This window comes from Chiloscyllium plagiosum, unplaced genomic scaffold (assembly GCF_037043375.1).
Source record: "Chiloscyllium plagiosum isolate Xiang-an unplaced genomic scaffold, Cpla_swu_hap1 HiC_scaffold_1, whole genome shotgun sequence".
NCBI lineage: Eukaryota > Metazoa > Chordata > Chondrichthyes > Orectolobiformes > Hemiscylliidae > Chiloscyllium > Chiloscyllium plagiosum.
This window is the reverse complement of record NW_028270139.1, coordinates 123,450,818-123,471,280: the sequence shown is the minus strand read 5'-3', so window position 1 is coordinate 123,471,280 and position 20,463 is coordinate 123,450,818. Positions and strand designations below refer to the sequence as shown.

General features: G+C 41.4%; 1 protein-coding gene across 19 annotated transcripts in view; it reads left to right on the top strand.

Moving 5' to 3' along the window:
• The window catches only part of nedd4l (NEDD4 like E3 ubiquitin protein ligase), a 497,553-nt gene that overhangs the window by 440,051 nt on the left and 37,039 nt on the right, over positions 1–20,463 (top strand). For all 19 annotated transcript variants that reach the window (XM_087990470.1, XM_043678365.2, XM_087990460.1 and 16 more), the window contains 7 exons: positions 4,015–4,244; positions 6,034–6,155; positions 10,186–10,256; positions 11,419–11,514; positions 12,664–12,737; positions 13,415–13,475; positions 16,622–16,681. In XM_087990470.1, coding sequence (XP_087846596.1) covers positions 4,015–4,244; positions 6,034–6,155; positions 10,186–10,256; positions 11,419–11,514; positions 12,664–12,737; positions 13,415–13,475; positions 16,622–16,681 — 714 coding nt within the window. The remainder of the gene's footprint in view (positions 1–4,014; positions 4,245–6,033; positions 6,156–10,185; positions 10,257–11,418; positions 11,515–12,663; positions 12,738–13,414; positions 13,476–16,621; positions 16,682–20,463) is intronic.

The following is a 20,463-nucleotide window of genomic DNA, read 5'->3' as shown; positions in this document are numbered from 1 at the left end:
CTTGGGTCCAACCTGTCCATGCCAACCAGATATCCCAACCCAATCTAATCCCACCTGCCAGCACCCGGCCCATATCCCTCCAAACCCTTCCTATTCATATACCCATCCAAATGCCTCTTAAATGTTGCAATTGTACCAGCCTCCACCAATTCCTCTGGCAGCTCATTCCATACACGTACCACCCTCTGTGTGAAAAAGTTTCCCCTTAGGTCTCTTTTATATCTTTCCTCTCTCACCTTAAACCTATGCCCTCATGTACTTTCTTGATCAAACTGTCGTGGAAATACATGGCTCGAAGCAGTAAACAGCTTTGGAAAAGTGAAATTATCAAGCAACACCTGTGTTGAAGGGCTATCCAGATGTTCTTCAAATAAGTCTCCAGTTTAGTCCATTTAATAACTGGGTTTAGCACTGTTACAGTCGATATCAATATTTTGAAATTGTCTGTCTTCAATGTTAACGTTTCCATAATCCAGAATACGTCCGATACTGTATTGTATTTTTGTTTAGCTTTTGCGGCAGATATCAAAATACAAGTACATAAAAAGAAATTGCAGAACATTCATCTTTTTCCTGATGGTTTTGCTTTATTATAAAATTCCGAACTATGTTTGGATGTATAAGTAGTCTTTGCTTTTCTAGTGCTACTTGGTTTTAGAGGTTCAAAATGACATCAGCAAGATGCAGATTAAAAGCAAATTGGGATCAAATATACCAGGTTATACTTTGTTATTATTTAATGAGTGCTTTCCCGCACATATCGCCAATTCATGTTTCTATAATTTAGTTTTGCGTCAATAAGATTACAAATTTTCAATTTTTCTTAACTACCCTGAATGAATATGCCATTTCTGATGGTAGTGAAATATGACTTTTGGAGGGACTGAGTAGCTGCAATCAGTTATAAGACCATAAGTTACAGGAGCAAAGTTGGGCCATTCAGCTCATCAAGTTTGCTCTGTCATCCAATCATGGCTGATATGTTTCTCAACTCCCATTCTCCTGCCTTCTCCCTGTAAGCCTTGATCCCATTATTCTCTGTCTTAAATACACTCAATGATTTGGCCTCCATAGTCCTCTGCAGCAATGAGTTCCACAGATTCACCATCCGCTGAATGAAGAAATTCCTCCTTATCTCGATCTAAACAGTCATCCCTTCACTCAGGTCCTTGTCTCTCCAAATAATGGAAACGTCTTCTCCACGTCCGCTGACATCACGCATTTCTCTATTCTGTGATTCTTCAATAAAAGCCCTCTTCATCCTTCTAAACTCCATTGGGTAGGTCATAGAGTCATAAGCACAGAAACAGATCCTTCGGTCCAACTTGTTCATGCTGACCAGACATTCCAATCTGACCTAGTCCTATTTGCCAGCATTGTGCCTGTGTCCCTCTAAACCCTTTCTATACATGTACCCCATCCAGATGCCTTTTAAATGTTGTAATCTGCCACTTTCCCTGGCAGCTCACTTTGTACACACACCGTCCTCTGCATGAAAAGGTTACCCCTCAGGTCCTTCTTAAATCACAACTTAGCTTTGCACTGCCCCACCCTATGAAAAAGACCTTGACTCTTCATCCCCTCCATGTCCTTCATGATTTTATAAACCTCTATAAGATCACCCCTCAGCCCTTCACCCTCCACTGAAAAATATCACCAGCTTTTTAAGCCTCTTTCTATAGCTCAGAAACCTCCAATCCCAGCAACATCATTGCAAATTTTGTCTGCACTGTCTGAGGTTTAACAACATCCTTCCTATCTTGTAAACATCCCCTGGACCCACCCTGACCCCCACCCATCCCACGCAAGGAAATAATTTCTTAGCTATGGGGCCCAAAATTGCTCACAATATTCCAAATTTCATCTGACTATGGCCTCTACAGCCACAGCAGTATATTTCTGCTCTTGTACTCTCACTGTCTTGAAATGAGTGCTAACAATGCATTTGCCTTCCTTACTGCCAGCTAGACCTGCATGTTAACCTGAAGAGAATCCTGAACTAGGACTCCCAAATTCCATTGTGCTTCAGATTTCTGGAGCTTTTCACCATTTAGAAGATAACCTGTTCTTCCTACCAAAGTATATAACTTCACACTTCCCCACGAACTATTCCAGCTGCCACTTGATTGCCCACTCTCCTAGGAGGAAGTGAGGACTGGAGATCAGAGTCGAAGAGTGTGGTGCTGGAAAAGCACAGCAGGTCAGACAGTATCCGAGGAGCAGGAGAATTGACATTTTGGGCATAAACACTTCATCAGGAATGTGGGGCCCTGGAGGGCTGAGAGATAAATATGAGAGGTGTGGGGCTGGGGAGGAAGTGTAGCTAGGAAGGCGATTGGTACATGATGGTGGGAGGGGGGGTTGGGGGTTGGGGGTGGTGGTGATTGTCCAGAGCAAAGGGTGGAGTGGATAGGTGAGAAGGAAGATGGACAGGTGAGAGAACTACAAGACAGCAGTGCCAAGTTTGAGGATAAGGTGGGAAGAGGAGAGATGAGGAAACTGATGAAGTTGACATTGATGCCATGTCTTTGGAGGAAGATGAGGCGTTCTTCCTCCAGGCTTCTAGGATTGGGCGGAGGAAGCGGCTCAGGACTGGCATGTCCTTGGCAGAGTGGGAGGGGGAGTTGAAGTGGTCAGCCACAGGGCAGTGGGGTTGTTTGGTGCGTGTCCCGGAGATGTTCTCTGTAACGTTCTCTGAGTTGGTGTCCTGTATTCCCAATGTAGAGGTGACCACATTGAGAGCAATGGACATAGTAGATGAGGTATTTGGATGTGCAGGGAAATCTCTGCCAGATGTGGAAGAATCCTTTGGGGCCTTGGATGGAAGTGAGGGGGGAGGTGTGGGTGCAGGTGGCAAGGGAAGGTGGGTTGATTGGGACATGGATCTAATGAGAGAGTTGCAGAGGGAATGGTCTCTGTAGACTGTTGATGGGGATGGAAATACATCCCTAGTGCTGGGATCTGACTGTCGGTAGTGGAAATGGTGGAGGATGATGTGTTGTATCTGGAGATTGGTGGGGTGGAAGTTGAGGACCAAGAGGGTTTAGATTAGATTACTTACAGTGTGGAAACAGGCCCTTCAGCCCAACAAATCCACACTGACCCTCCGAAGAGCAACCCTTATATTTACCCCTACATCTAACATTACGGGCAATTTAGAATGGCCAATTCACCTAACCTGCACATTTTTGGACTGTGGGAGGAAACCGGAGCACCCGGAGGAAACCCACGCAGACACTGGGAGAATGTGCAAACTTCACACAGACAGTTGCCTGAGGTGGGAATTGAACCCACGTCTCTGGCGCTGTGAGGCAGCAATGCTAACCAATGTGCCACCGCGCCGCCCATCTATACTTGTTGCAGTTTGGAGGAATAGGGTTCAAGGGTGGAGATGTGGGAAGTGGAGGAGATGCACTGGAGGGCATTGTTGACCTTGTGGGAGGGGAAATTGAGGTCTTTGAAGTCGGAAGCCATCTGCGATGTCTTGAATGGAATTGCCCCTCCTGGGTGCAGATACAGCGGAGGCGGAGGAATTTGGAGTAAGGGATAGCATTTTTACAGGAGGGGCTGTGGGAGTCAGTGAGTTTGTAGAAGATGTCCGTGTTGAATCAGTCGCCGGAAAGGGAGGGAGATGTCTGAGATGGTCCAGGTGAATTTAAGGTCAATGTGGAAGGTACCCGTGAAGTTGATGAACTGTTCAACCTCCTCGTGGGAGCATGAGGTGGCACTGATGCAGTCATCGGTGTAGCAAAGAAAAAGGTGGGAATAGTGCCAGTGTAACTACAGACTATGAGCGTTTTACTCCTCCTGCTCCACGGATGCTGCCTGGCCTATGCTTTTCCAGCGCCACACTTTTTGACTGCCCACTATCCTAGCCTGTATAAGTCTTTCTTCAGTCTCTCAGTCTCCACAACACTACCTGTCTCTTCACCTATCTTTGTTGCTAATTTTCCAGATGACAGAATGCTTTCAGTTCCTTCACCCTGACTATTTATGGTTCTGTTTTTGTTCCAGGCTGACATACCCAATAGATTTGAAATGAAGCTGCATAGAGGCAACATTTTGGAGGAGTCTTACCGACGTATTATGTCATTAAAACGACCAGACGTACTAAAAGCCAGACTTTGGATCGAATTTGAGTCGGAGAAAGGACTTGATTACGGAGGTGTCGCAAGAGAGTGGTTCTTCCTTTTATCTAAAGAAATGTTCAATCCTTACTATGGGCTTTTTGAATATTCAGCCACGTACGTGTGTAATACCTTTCATCTACAATAACTTGCCCTCCTACATAGAAATACTGTAACATCAATTTCTATAATTAGCAAACACCTTGAAATTCATGTCGGCAGGCCAAGATGTCTATTTGATCACTTGCACCATTCGTTGTAATCAAGGATAATCGGTACCTTTTTCAAGTGCAGCCTTTTTCCAACTTGTTTACTACACATCGCTAACAAGTATAGTTCTGAAATGTTGAATTGTCTCGGTTGAGCAATGTTTTGGGGTGAGAACAATAGATTTCTATAGCTTCATGTGTGAAGAGGTGCTTTCTGACTATTCTGAACACGCTATCTCTAACATTGAGGTTCTGCCTGTTTACATTAGACTCTCGTACTAGAGGACATAGTTTCTCTATCTATTCTGTTAACTTGTTCAACTCTCTTAAAACATCCATTCAGGAGGAATTCATGCAAGTTTGATCATACAAATGAGTTAAAGTTAGAAGCCTAATCTGTTACATGTAATTAACTAACAGATCATCTATTTTGTGATATTAAAGATGAAAATCTCAACAGAAATGGAGAACTGTTGAACAGTAGCAAAGAAAAAGTTGTCAATGTCACAATTGCATCCATACAGACTTTGGGGAGCTCCACCAACTTCTGTCAGTAGGGTTCCACATTACTTCCAGTCAGAAGTTTCAAAATTCAAACGCTACACAGTCCTAATCATATAACCCAGAATAATATCTCAAAACAGTGTGAAGAGATTTTTTGTATTATTTAAGATGACATTTTAAAATTAAAGTGAGAGTCTGACTTTTCCAATGGATATTGAAGCTCTTGAACACCATTTGAAAAAGATTATTGAAATCTTGTGATGTCCTGACAAGTATTTTTCACTTTTGAGTGTCACCTAAAACCATATTGTGTATTCACTTATTGTTTCTGAGCACATTGTGTTGGTTGAGTACCAAATATGTACAAAATACATGATTGACTGCAATATAAAGGTAGTCACTGAGTCAATCTGATGACGTAAGAACGTAGGGAATAGGAAAACAATTAGCATTGCTCCCCCTCTAGTCTGCTTACTGTTCAGTAAGATAATTGCTATTATGTTATATCAATTCAACTTTCCCACTTCTTTCAATTTCCTTTCATTTCCCCTAGGGCCTAAAAGCTATTGATCCCCCTCTTGAATAAAGCCACAGCGAAGTATCCTGGGTAACTGGGCAAAGAATTCCAAAGACATCCAACCGACTGAATGAATAAATTTCTCTTCTCATTTCCGACATGTTTAATCTACTCGTTGTTTTGAGATTATGAGCTTAAAATGCTGGATTTTCCAGCCAGAAAATGAGCCTTTCACCATTATGTCTGTCCCTCGAAGAATTCTATTTTGCAATGATCTGAGGCTTTATATCTGTAGATTTCCTTCAACAGCTGTTTTTGGTAGCTGAATATTTAAAATTGTTGACTGCTAGCAACAATACATGAATTAACTTAATCATTTCTGCATTGATTTTGTTTGAGATTCTCTTAATTTGGAAGTGCACAGCTGGGTTTTTATTTATTCCAATCTCTATGTGAATATGTATGTTGAAGGTATCAACACACAAACCATTCTTCGGCCTAGGCTGAAGTGATGCTTGAAATTCGAATCACTTGAAACTTGCTTGATCATGATGCACTGAAGCACAGAATGTCTCAAGAGATTGATTTTTACATTTGCTTAAATAACCCATATTGAACAATGCCTAATTAGTTTCTTCAGTATTTAGAGCTTCTTTTTAATATACATCTCAAACAGGGATAACTACACACTTCAGATCAACCCGAATTCTGGCTTGTGCAATGAAGACCATCTTTCTTACTTCAAGTTTATTGGACGTGTGGCTGGAATGGCCGTGCACCATGGAAAGCTACTGGATGGTAAGCTGAATGTTTTGTTTATGAAGTGGCACTTACAAGTGAGCATATGTTAACCAGAATTCTTAAATCATTACGCAGTTTGACGAACTGAGACTTTTAAGGAAATGTTGGTATGAATCATAAAAGGGCAATGAATCACAAAACCTGGTGGCCAGCACTGTATATCTAGTAGAATTTGGTTGTAGAAAAAATTCCTTTTATCTCCTGATTGTGATATGAGTCATTCCTCTTCCACCATTATTCAATTTGTTTTCAAAGTTAAAGCACTGAGCCTTTCATGCAATAGACAACCGCACTGCATTTTCTTTGATTGGAATAGGAGATTGTTTATGAAGCATGATTGCCATTGAAAAAGCTTTTCAAAAGCATTTTGTATCGAATCCAGAACTCGGGGACATAGTGTCAGAATGAGAAATCAGCCTTTAAATACTAAGATTAGATTAGATTAGATTAGATTACTTACAGTGTGGAAACAGGCCCTTCGGCCCAACAAGTCCACACCGACCCGCCGAAGCGCAACCCACCCATACCCCTACATTTACCCCTTTAACCTAACACTACGGGCAATTTAGCTTGGCCAATTCACCTGACCCGCACATCTTTGGACTGTGGGAGGAAACCGGAGCACCCGGAGGAAACCCACGCAGACACGAGGAGAATGTGCAAACTCCACACAGTCAGTCGCCTGAGTCGGGAATTGAACCCGGGTCTCTGGTGCTGTGAGGCAGCAGTGCTAACCACTGTGCCACCGTGCTGCCCACAAGATAAGGAAAGATTTTGTTCATTCGATGGACTGCTTATTCTTTGAACTTTTTCAATGCCAAGAGTTGTGGCTGCTCATTCATTGAGTGTACTGAAGGCTAATGGGGTGTCCCTACAAGGCATCACTGAGCCTACTGAAAGGAGCCTTAAAGAATTAATGTATCTTTAATTCTGAACATTAAAATTGCAAGCAAGGAAAGCATTTAACTGTAGAAATGTACAGTTGTTGTTATTCTCCTTGAATGGTTTACGTATTATATCATTCTTATATCAAAACCAAATGCATTTTTTAAACAAGATGAATCTGAATGATGATCTTGATGAAATGGGCCAGTGGGCAGGGAAGTGTCAGAGTTTAATTTAGATAAATGTGAAGTGCTGCATGTTGGAAAGGCAAATCAGGGCAGGACTTATACACCTTAATGATAAGGTCCTGTGGACTGTAACTGAACAAAGAATCTTGGAGTGCAGGTTCATCGCTCCTTGAAAATGGAGTCACAGATAGATAGGATAGTGAAGAAGGCATTTGGTATGCTTTCCTTTATTGGGCATAGTTAAAACTCAAAACCAGGTTATAGTCCAAAAGTTTTATGTGGAAGTACAAGCTTTCGGAGTGCTGCTTCTTAGTTGGTGCATTGTGTATAGGAGTTGGGAAATCATGTTGTGGCTGTAAAGGACATTGGGTTGACCACTTTTGGATACTGTGTGCAATTCTGGTCTGCATGATTTAGGAAGGATGTTGTGAAACTTGAAAGGGTTCAGAAAAGATTTACAAGGATGTTGCCAGGGTTGGCGGATTTGAGCTATAGGGAGAGACTGAGTAGACTGGGGCTATTTTCCCTGGAGGGTCAGAGGCTGAGGGGTGACCTTTATAGAGATTTCATAAAATCATGAGGGGCATGGATAGGATAAATAGACAAAGTCTTCCCTGGGGTGGGGAACTCCAAAAATAGAGGGGATAGGTTTAAGCTGAGAGAGGAAAGATTTAAAAGGGACCTTTGGGGCAACTTTTTCAGGCAGATGGTGATTCATTTATGGAAAGAGCTGCTAGAGGAAGTGGTGGAGGCTGGTACAACTCCAACATTTAAAAGGCACCTGGATGGGTATACAAATAGAAAGGGTTTAGAGGGGTATGGGCCAAATGCTGGCAAATGGGACTAGATTAATTTAGGATATCTAGTTGGCATGGATGAGTTGAACTGAAGGGTCTGTTTCCATGCTGTACAGTTCCATGACTCTATCAATAATCTAGTAATGCTGTCAATAAATAGTGATATTTTGCCTAGAACAAATAGATAAATGAACAAGCACTTTCCTACCCCCAATGGCAACAATCTAGAAGAACTGTCTACAAATTGGAGGGTAGCTAATGGAACCCTTCTATTTAAGAAGGGAGGAAGGGCAAAAACTAGGAAACTAAGACTCGTCAGCTGATGGCGGTAGTGGGGAAAATGCTTGTGTCTGTTATAATGGAATTAATAGTTGTGCCTTTGGAATACAGTGGCAGGATATTGAACAGAGTCAACATGGATTTACAAAAGGGAAATCATGCTTGACCAGTTGTGGTGAAACGGTTAAAAATTATGTCCCAATACATGTGTGAATCTAACCGGAATGGAGGTGTTGCTTAGTCCCGTGTGAATCTTATTACACACCTCCCCGTGTGAATCTTCTTATCTGTATGTAACCAGAATGGAATGTGTTTTTTAGCCTTGCTCTGCTGTTCACATGAATGTTTATATCTGGAAAAGAGTATATCAGCTGGAAAAGTCTCCAGTTCGGGGAGTCTGCTCCGGGGTTACGTTTAACCGCCGAGCGTGGGTTGTTGGCAACCGCTCTACGAGAACTGACGGCTCCCAGTTCCGGTAACATGTAGAGTGAGTATAAGCCAGACCCGGGAGTCTGCTCCGGGGTTACGTTTAACCGCCGAGCGTGGGTTGTTGGCAACCGCTCTACGAGAACTGACGGCTCCCAGTTCCGGTAACATGTAGAGTGAGTATAAGCCAGACCCGTTGTAAGTATGAGACCTGGTTGTGGCGACGCTGCGGGGAATAAAATGCTCATATTCTAGCAGACTCGCCTCTTGGTCGTTTGTTCTGTGTCAGACTACTCTCCTACGAACCTGACCTTGAGAATTTTTTAAAACACCAGTCTACTGGAATTCTGGATTGGAGGATGTTCGATGGAGTTGAAGAAGTGGAGCAAATAGATATTTTTTACTTGGACTTGCAAAAGGCTTTCAACAGAAGTCCCACACAAGAACTAGTTTCCAAAATTCAAGTGCATGGTAATGGGGGGATTGATGTATGAAGAGACAGTGAATTGGCTAGGATTATATTCACTGGAGTTTAGAAGAATGAGGCCGGATTTTGTTAGAAGCCTATAAAATTTTAACAGGATCAGGCAGGATAGATGCAGGAGGAGTGTTGCTGATCATGGGGAGTCCAGAACCAGGTGTCACAGTCTGAGGATAAGGGGTAAACTATTTAGGCCTGGGAGGACAGGAAATTTCTTCAGAGTAATGAGCCTGTGGAAATTGTAACCACTGGGAAGCAATTGAGGCCAACACATTGTGCAATTTCAAGGAGGTGTTGCATATAGTACTTGGGGCTAAAGGAATCAAAAGATATGGGGATAAACCAGGAACAAGCTATTGAATTGAATAATCAGCGAAGATCATAATGAATGGCACAGCAGGCTCAAATTGCCTACACATGTTGCTATTTTCTGTTTCTAAAAAGTGGGACAGATGCACGCGTACAAATTCCTCTTGAAGCCATTCTGTATCTTGATTTGGAAGTCCATCACAATTCTTTCAATGTTACAATCCTGGAACTCTCGCCCCAACAGCATGGTGAGTCTACCTATGCCAAGTGGACTGCAAGCGTTCTAGAAGGTAGCTCAAACAGCTGCTTCTCCCATGAATGATAGTTTGCATGGTGGTCATGTGACCAAATTGATACGGTCTCTCTTCGGTATGTTATTAACAGATTGCAGGTTGCGTGATTATTTTCATCTCTGTGGATAATGATATTTTGATAAGTTTCCATTCCAGTTCTATAACTTTGATGATGATGTTGCAGTGTCTAACCTGATCAATGTTTTGTTTTAAAGAGTAGAAAGGAGGATTGGTGGCAGCACACCATCCCAACCATTAGCTGATGGCGATTGTTCTATAGTATAATGCCATGAAATAACTCCTGTTAATACTTGACTAATATTTTAATTCGCTAAGCTTTTGTGCTTATTCATTTTCCTTTTATTGTAGGCTTCTTTATAAGACCATTTTACAAGATGATGTTAGGAAAATCCATTACGCTGAAAGATATGGAGTCAGTGGTGAGTACTAGAGAAACCTTTCAGTTCCTGCCAATAATCATTAGACAATCATAAGTCAGTCATACACTCATTTATCTCTCTCTCTCTTATTGACTCTGAAATTAGTTGCAATATCATTGGAGTGACATTACCTCTGGCTTTCCATTGTCTTCCTTGGGGCTACACAGGATTGTTGCAATGTGTTGTCCCATCGCATTAACTAAACTAGCAACACATTCTAAAGACTGCGATATATTTGAATTTAGATATTCAATTTGTATGGGGCAAGATTGTATTTTTTGCAATTTTTAGGAATGCAACTACTTGTGTGAAATTTGGGTTACCTTAAGGAATATTTATAAAAGTATTTTCAAAAAAACTGAATAGGTTTTAATTAGATATAACTGAACATTTTCTCAGCTCCTATATGTACAAAACATCACAGTAGGCACTTGGTAATGAAGTATGCTAAGTGGATGGTGTAAACTAAAAGGGGTTTGAATGACATTCTTTCAAATCAGCCAGCGTTATTAGTTTATACGCATCCATGCATGATCATTCTGTATATCTTAGTTACCGTGTTGAGTGAACGACTGCTTTTTCAGTTGTGTTGTCATAAGTCTTTTTTTTTCTGCTGAACTGCTATCAACATAACATGCACATTTTGTTGGAAAGCTTAACATGGCATGACAGGAAGAAGAAATAATTTTACAAACCGTATCTAGTGATAGTGGTAATGCCACCAACAATGAGTGGTATGCTACTGAAAATAAATGTACTGTTTTGCTTGTACAAATTCAATCATTGATTCCATATCCACTGACCATTTTTAATAAGCTACACCTCACACTTTTTAGGTTGTTCAGATACTTTTTATAGTCTATTTCTTGTAATAATTTTAATTGCATGCATTACTTCTCATTTTGCATCTATTATTGAAGATAAGTACTGGCTGTGCTTGGAGATGTCACACTTTTTAAGGTGGGCAGGAAAGAATGCCAGTGTATCAAAGAACAAGCAGATGGAGAGGTCTGTTCAGGTGGAAAGCAAAAGGGATGAAATGACAAAAGAAATGGTGGTGAAAGGCACAAAGAAGTGCTCCTGAATCAGATGGTCACTGCAAATTTGTTTTTCTCCTTCAAATATTTCATAAGCTCCTGAAACTTGGGTTCCTCTTTTTCAGGATGGCGAATATTTCAATTCTTTGAAATGGATTCTTGAAAATGACCCAACTGAGCTCGACCTCCGGTTTTGTATAGATGAAGAAAATTTTGGGCAGGTATGTAGATTACTAACCTGAACAGATGTCAATATTGCAATATTTCAAGTTAATCACATTTATTTTTATAAATGAAGCATGAAATTGAGCCTTTAAAAACACTGTTAAAAGCCATTTACCCAAGCTGAACCAAGTAATCTTTTGTGGTTCAATAGATCTTTACCCCTCAATTTTAAATCGATTATCACAATTAACTTTTTTCTTAAAATTACTCTTGGGACATGAGTATTGCTGGCTAGCCAGCAGTTATTGCCAATCCCAAATTGTCCTTGAGAAGGTGGTAGTAGGCTGCTTTCTAGAACTGATGCAGTCTATTTTAGGTTGACCCAAAATATCCTTAGGGAGGGAATTCCAGGATATTGACCCAGCGACAGTGAAGAAATAATTCAAATGGATCAATGTCACAGATTAGAGGAGCAGGAGAATTGACGTTTTGGGTATAAGCTGAAAATGTGTTGCTGGAAAAGCGCAGCAGGTCAGGCAGCATCCAAGGAACAGGAGAATCGACGTTTCGGGCATAAGCCCTTCTTCAGTTTTGGGTATAAGCTCTTCATCAGGAATCTGGATCAGTCAGTTCTGTAGGCAGGCACTGAGGAAGGAGATGTGGCTGTGGTAGCGAGTCTGCTTCAGGACATAACTGAAGAGCTTCAGGGTAGAGGATGGGTGTTGGATGTGCAGTGAAAGAGACATTCAATGAGATCCTTGTATATATATAGAGAGAGAGAGAGAGGAGGAGAACCTCTTCAAGGTAGGCATCCTTGGAAGAGGCTTCACAGTTGGGTTGAAATCAACTAAGAGAAAGTGAGGACTGCAGATGCTGGAGATCAGAGTCAAGATGTGGTGCTGGAAAAGTACAGCTGGTCAGGCATCTGAGGAGCAGGAGAATCGACGTTTCGGGTAAACGCCCTTCATCACGAATGGGGAAACCCAAAATGTCGATGATTACGACCAAAATGTTGATTCTCCTGCTTCTCGGATGCTGCCTGACCTGCTGTACTTTTCCAGCACCACACTCTTGACTCTGATCTCCAGCATCTGCAGTCCTCACTTCTTCCCAATGTCTCAGATTAATCTGTTTTTGTTTGAGTATCATCTTTTTTCACATCCTGTCTGTTGTGCACCTTCAATAATTTAGCATGTCCTTTGTAGACCTATCAAGTGGATCTGAAACCCAATGGTTCAGACATGGTGGTTACTAATGAGAACAAAAGAGAATATATTGAGTAAGTGAATATTTACTTTATTTAACTGTCTTCCACTTTTCAATATCTTCTTTGAACACTTCCCTCAATGATGCGTTAAATATTCTCTCGTATTGTAATGGATTTTCTTCTGGGCTTTTGTGAATTGCTCTCTCAAATGTTATGATCACTAAACAAATTGAAATAAAAGGTCTGTATGTATTTTTGGTTGATACCAGAATTTGCTGCACATCCCTGTCCGAAACCAGAAGATCTGATGAGCTTTGTGCTTTTTCATACAGTGCAGTCTCAAATTAAGGCAAAATGCTGCTGTTTCCTTGGAGCATTCCCAATTATAGATCAGATTGACAGCCTCCCTCAGTCACTTGGAATGTTAAACTGTGTAAGGATAACAAAGAAAAAGACTTTTTTTTTAAACATTTTTTTCTTGGTACTAAGATTGAAAAATGCTAGTGAAATATACAGCAGGTCAGTTAGTACAGATTTTGTGCTGTAATTAGAGAAAGCAAGTCAATTTTGTAAATGCATTTGGTAATTTTAAAATCATGGTAGGATAGATTGCAAATTCTGTCTCCTGTTTAAAACATTGGGCTGCCTACTCCAATAATTAGCTACAGTATTTACAAAGCTGAAGATAAGATTCTGAGTCTTTTGGCTGGCTTCTGGGTCTGATTTTTACTTTGTTTCTCCACCTGTAGTTTAGTCATCCAGTGGAGATTTGTAAATCGGGTGCAGAAACAGATGAATGCCTTCATGGAGGTAATGACTGTTTTTGTAAAGTAGAATTCAACATTCATGTTGAACTGTCTGTTTCATATGCCAGCAATGTTAATTTAATCATGACTTGTAAGATGTTAATTGCAGAAAGAAGTGTGTGTAGCAGGGTTTCTATTTGTATATCTTTTGAATTCCAAGTGCAGAGTGATGCCAACAGCGTGTGTTACATTCCAACACCATCTAAAATAAGGACTCTCCTTTTCAACATGCCTACTTGCCTGAGACGTGGGAACTTTTGGGTTAAACTACCACCAGTTTGTGCCTCTCGCTCAAATGAGAGGACAGACCCATGGTTTGATAGGACAGTAGCAACTTTAACATTTTACCTTGCTGCCCACAAGAGTAAATGCGGGATGAAGTTATGTGATCTCAAAATGAAACATTTTGCGTATCCTGTTAAATTTGTTTTCTGTAGCATCTTTTATCCAGACTTCCGTTTTGTTTGAATGATGTGTGCTAGCAGCTCATGTAATATTGGAAGCAAAAAATTCATGCAGTGCTTTAGCGATACCACAAGATGGTGCTCAGCACACTTTACCTCATGTCATGCAGGCAGCACAACGTAGCATTGACGTAAATTTAAGAATAACTGACATATAGTAGTTTTCTTAGAATGATTTTGAGTTCTTGTGTCGCTCAATGTGTTAGATCTTCAGTTTTGCCACTGTGAAATAAAGTAAATAAACATATATTTGGACAACATGGTATTAAACAGTGACTACAATAATGTGTGGGCAATAGCATTTATCTGTTTATAAAAAACCTTTTAAGCAGCCAAGTGTTGTAGCTCATTGAAGAGTCCATGAAATTTAGCTATGGAGCAATAGAGAAGAAGTTCAGTTTCAAATTCTCTTGCTGCAGGATGCTAAGCAGCAGCCAAGCCCTTCCTCACTAGGAATTAAAGCAAAATGCTACTGTTTCTGTAATTCTTAATTATGTACCAGATTGATTTAGAGATGTCGGTGTTGGATTGGGGTGTACAAAGTTGAAAATCGCACAACACCAGGTTATAGTCCAACAGGTTTAATTGGAAGCACTAGCTTTCGGAGCGATGCTCCTTCAGGTGGTTGAGCTGATGAAGCACCTGATGTCCTGGTGAACCACCTGATGAAGGAGCGTCGCTCCGAAAGCTAGTGTGCTTCCAATTAAACCTGTTGGACTATAACCTGGGGTTGTGTGATTTTTAACTTTTATATACCAGATTGGCAGCTTCCTCAGTCACTTGGATTGTTAGAGATGGAAATGTGTTGCTGGAAAAGCGCAGCAGGTCAGGCAGCATCTAGGGAACAGGAGAATCGACGTTTCGGGCATTAGCCCTTCTTCAGGAATCCCGAAACGTCGATTCTCCTGTTCCCTAGATGCTGCCTGACCTGCTGCGCTTTTCCAGCAACACATTTCCATCTCTGATCTCCAGCATCTGCAGACCTCACTTTCTCCACTTGGATTGTTAAACTATGTAAGGATAACAAAGAAAAAGACAAAGATTTTTCAAACTTTTTTTTCTTGGTACAAAGATTGAAAAATGTTGGTGAAATATATAGCAGGTCAGGTAGTCTTTATGAAGAAAGACAGAGTTAACATTAACACATGGTCGAACAAAGTGTGTAGAGGACACTGAAAGTCTGCAAAGGGCTATAGTTAGGTTACATGAGTGGGCAAGGGTCTGGCAGATGGAGTACAATGTTGGTAAATGTAAGGTCATCCATTTTGGTAGGAATAACAGCAAAATGGACTAATATTTAAATGGTGAAAAATTCCGGCATGCTGCTGTGCAGAAGGACCTGGGTGTCCTTGTGCCTGAATCACAAAAAGTTGGTTTACAGGTGCAACAGGAATTAAGAAAGCAAATGGAATATTGTCCTTCATTGCCAGAGAGATGGAATTTAAAACAGGCTGGTTACGCTACAGCTATATAGGGTGCCAGTGAGGCTACACCTGCAGTATTGTGTACAGTTTTGGTCTCCTTACTTGAGAAAGCATGATGAGGTGGTGCAGATGCTAGACTGGGGTGGACGATGTCAGAAGTCACACAACACCGGATTATAGTTCAACAGGTTTATTTGAAATCATGCGACTTCATCGGACAAAGTGGCAGTACTCCAAAAGTGTGTGATTTCAAATAAACCTGTTGGACTATAACCTGGTGTCATCTGACATCTAAGTTTGAGCAAGGATGTACTGGTACTGGATGGGATGCAAAGAGCTTCACTGGGTTGATTCTGGAGTTGGGAGGATTGGCTCATAGGAGAGATTGAGTAGATTAGGACTATGCACATTGGAATTTAGAAGAATGAGGATCTTACAGAAATATATAAAATTATGAAGGGAATAGATAATAAAGAAGCAGGGAGGTTGTTTCTACTGGCGGGAGCAGATTTAGGACTGAGGAGAAAGTGAGGACTGCACATGCTGGAGATCAGAGTCGAGAATGTGGTGCTCGAAAAGCACAGCGGGTCAGGCAGAATCTGAGAAGCAGGAGAATCGACGTTTCAGGCAAAAGCCCTTCATCAGGAATGAGGCTTGTGAGCCGGGGCGGGGGGGTAAACAGAGAGGACTGAGTTGAGGATGAACTTGTTCACCCAAAGAGTTGTGAACCTGTGGAATTCCCTGCCCAGTGAAGCAGTTGAGGCTAACTCATTGAATGTTTTTGAGGAAGGATAGATTTTTGAACAATGGAGGAATTAAGAGTTAAGGGGAGTGGGTGAGTAAATGGAGCCGAGTCCACGAAAAGATCAGCCATGAACTTACTGAATACCAGAGCAGGCTCAATGGATCAGATGGTCTACTCCTGCTCCTATTTCTCATGTTCTTTATGTTTCAAATTGATCAGAACTGTTAAACTAGTGAAAAGATGGTTCTGATGAATGGTCACGACCTGAAAAATTAAATATTTCTCTCTACAGATGCTTCGTGACCTGTTGAGTTTATCCAGCATTTTTTTCTGTTTTTATTTCAGATATCCAGTATCTTTTTAATTTAGATTATTAGAGTAGTACTTGGCTAATTTAATTCTTAACTAAAAGAAGTGGTAACATATGGATATTTATTTGAAATATGATTATTTGTTGTAGTGTTCATGTTTTCCACACAACAGTGACCAGTCTCTTCTTTCACAAATCCATTTGCAGGGCTTCACGGAACTCATCCCAATCGACTTGATTAAAATATTTGATGAAAATGAACTTGAGGTTTGTTTTTGTTTTGTCTTGTTTTTCTTCTGTCTTCAGTTATAATCTTTAACTTCTTCTCCAACTTCGACTTGCCCAACACCCGTAATAGTTTGGAAGCTTAAAACAAAACTCCATTGGTGATGTTGGATGGTTGCAAAGCATCAGAATTACCCAGTGGTTCAACTGAAGCACAGCAACTATCTTTGCACAGTTTCCAATTTGAATCAACAAGATTGTACAAATTAATCAAATTCACTTTTAAACTAGATTGTAGCCAGACCTAGTCCATATTTGTATCAGTTTTTTTTAAAGTAAGTATATTTTTGTGCTTGTATGCATTGACATTGTTGAGCTTACAATGGTGATCTAGTTCCAACCCTGGTGGTTAATTTGAAGCCACAGACTTGAGATGCTTTTTCTGTTCTTGAATATAAAATTATGCTGAGTCCACAGTGCAAAACCTGACCATCAAGCACAACCGATCCAGACTTGCCTTAATACTCCGCAAGAGCCTCTTACTACTTCTCTCACTTCTGATCCTGTCATCAAATCCTTCCATTTCATTCTCCCTTGTGCAGTTTATCTCAACTAATTCTTATGATGGTGGGTTTCTCATTCTTACTATCATTGGGTAAAAACATTTTTCCACAAGTATAAGCATCTTCTAGACATTTACCCATGTAGCCAAAGCAGTGGGAGATCAATAAAATTGTGCTATTATTTTCTTATTGCTTATATCTAACGCTGATCAAAAGTGGTTGACTAACTATGGGATTAAATAACTTGCATCTTTACCTAAAGGCTTGTGTGTCCCTTGTACTGAGACAATATAAATGTAAGGTGCTGCATTTTGGGAAAGCAAATCTTAGCAGGACTTATACACTTAATGGTAAGGTCCTAGGGAGTGTTGCTGAATAAAGACCTTGGAGTGCAGGTTCATAGCTCCTTGAAAGTGGAGTCGCAAGTAGATAGGATAGTGAAGGCGGCGGTTGGTATGCTTTCCTTTATTGGTCAGAGTATTGAGTACAGGAGTTGGGAGGTCATGTTGCGGCTGTACAGGACATTGGTTAGGCCACTGTTGGAATATTGCATGCAATTCTGGTCTCCTTCCTATTGGAAAGATGTTGTTTAACTTGAAGGGGTTCAGAAAAGATTTACAAGGATGTTGCCAGGGTTGGAGCATCTGAGCTACAGGGAGAGGCTGAACAAGTTGGGGCTGTTTTCCCTGGAGCGATAGAGGCTGAGGGGTGACCTTAGAGGTATACAAAATTATGAGGGGCAGAGATAAGATAAATAAGACAAAGTCTTTTCCCTGGAGTCAGGGAGTCCAGAACTAGAGGGCGTAGGTTTAGGGTGAGAGGGGAAAGATATAAAAGAGAGTTAAGGGGCAACATTTTCACACAGAGGGTGGTACGTGTATGGAATGAGCTGCCAGAGGATGTGGTGGAGGCTGGTACAATTGCAACATTTAAGAGGAATTTGGATGGGTATATGAATAGGAAGGGTTTGGAGGGATATGGACCAGGTGCTGGCAGGTGGGACTAGATTGTGTTGGGATATCTGGTCGGCATGGATGGGGTTGGACCAAAGGGTCTGTTTCCATGCTGTACATCTCTGACTCTATGCTGATTTTAACTCCAGCTGGAGGTGCTCCCCCCGCCCCTCCCCCCGAACCAGTCTGCCCACCAACCCCCAAACCTTCTCCAATTTCCATCAGCATCAGTTTACCAGGTCTCTTTTTAATGACAAATCTCTCCAAATTCTGCCTTAATGTCAGACAGTCAATCTTGCCTCATTTCTGGAATTTAGCTCTGTTGTATACATATCTGAATGAAGATTGGAGTGAGATCTGGAGCCAAGTGGTCTCTTTAAAACACAAACTGTGAGCAGGGTGCTGGTGAATAAGGACCATTTGATAGAAACATTGAAGTCCATTTCTATCATTTATCTTATGATTTGATACTTGATAAGTTGATTGGTTAGTTATTGTCCACTTTATCAGCTAGATTCTGGAGTTGCAACTATACTGGAACTGCTTGGCTTGGGCCACGGTTGGTTGTCGGGGGCAACAGTTCAGAACTGCAGCCACAGTGTTGTCAATGCCCGGAGCCTTTTCAGTAACAGGATCAGAAGTGAAAGAGAGAAGTAGTAAGAGGCTCTTGTGGAGTATTAAGGCAAGTCTGGATCGGTTGTGCTTGATGGTCAGGTTTTGCACTGTGGACTCCGCGTAATTTTATATTCAAGAACAGAAAAAGCATCTCAAGTCTGTGGCTTCAAATTAACCACCAGGGTCAGAACTAGATCACCATTGTAAGCTCAACAGCAAATGTCAATGCATGCAAGCAATATCATTGCAGATATCAGATGGAATGATTTGAATTAAATGAAGTTTGGTTTCTATGATGTTGGGGATCCAATGAAGAGGCTAAGATGAATTGTTTATTTGGCATTTCTGGCTGAAAATATTTGCAAAAGTTTCAGCCTTGACTTTCATATTCACGTACCTGTCCTTATTCTCCGCCCAACCTCCATTGTGGATGGAGATTTTCACACAGTGTGGTCCTTCACTAAGTTGTTTAATTGTCCACTATCATTTGTGACCGGATGTGGAAAAACTGTAGCATTTGAGAATATTGGAATGCTGAAGGCTTTATGGTAGTGCTGAAGTGGTTGGTAATAACTTTTCAGATTAACTGTGCTGGGTTATACATTGTTGGTGAGTACACTGCATCATAACATGCATATTGCAGGAGAGCCCACCTCCAGTTCGCTGCCTGTCCTGCTTTAATTATTCAGGCAACTTTTCAGCTATTACAAGGGGGCATAGCTTTAAATTAAGGGGGGGTAGGTATAGGACAGATGTTAGGGGTAGATTCTTTACTCAGCGAGTCGTGAGTTCATGGAATGCCCTGCCAGTAGCAGTGGTGGACTCTCCTTCATTATGGGCATTTAAACGTGCATTGGATAGGCATATGGAGGATAGTGGGCTAGTGTAGGTTAGGTGGGCTTGGATCGGCGCAACATCGAGGGCCAAAGGGCCTGTACTGCGCTGTATTCTTCTATGTTCTATGTTCTTTAATTAGTCTGAGGCTTCCATCAGTTTCCAGGAAGAAATCCTGCATCTCAGAAGTGCCATCTACTTGGAGGCCTGCAGCACCAAACATGAATCGTGGCCTCTTCTGGTGCTGCAAGTAGGCCAAGGAGGTTATGCTAAGCAACTGATGCAAAAATCTGAGATCGAAAGGGATGTGAGAGTGGGGAGACATATAGGGCAGGGCAGTAGAGAAGGAGTGAGTATGTAGGGAGGTAAAACAGTGGGAGGGAGTGGCACCAGAGGTCCAGTAACAGCTACCACATTCCCACCCTCTGACTGGCAAGTGACATGTAGACTTAAATTTGTCAGGCTGGGTGTTGAGCACTGACTTTTCAGGCCACCCATTAATTCAGTGTGGCAGTGGAATGAATCCCTTAATAGATTATTAATTCCCAATTTGATGTCATTAATTGAGCTCCTGAAGGGTGGCCAGCCCAACAGCGTCCCCACTGCTCAAAGTAACGTGGGATCAGTGGTTGAGGTGGGCAGGGAAGTCAGTGGATATGCTTCCTTCATTTATGGATCCAACCATCACCTTTCCCATCTGTGCATAGTCTATAAAATTCAGCTTTATATGATTAGTTAGGAAGGTAAAGCTTCACATATTTAAATTGTGGTGAATTTTGCAACTGGTACTAATGAAATTCATGGGTGGGGGCAAGAAAGTGTCTTGTCATATTGACCCTTCCCATTTTCATTTGCTAAT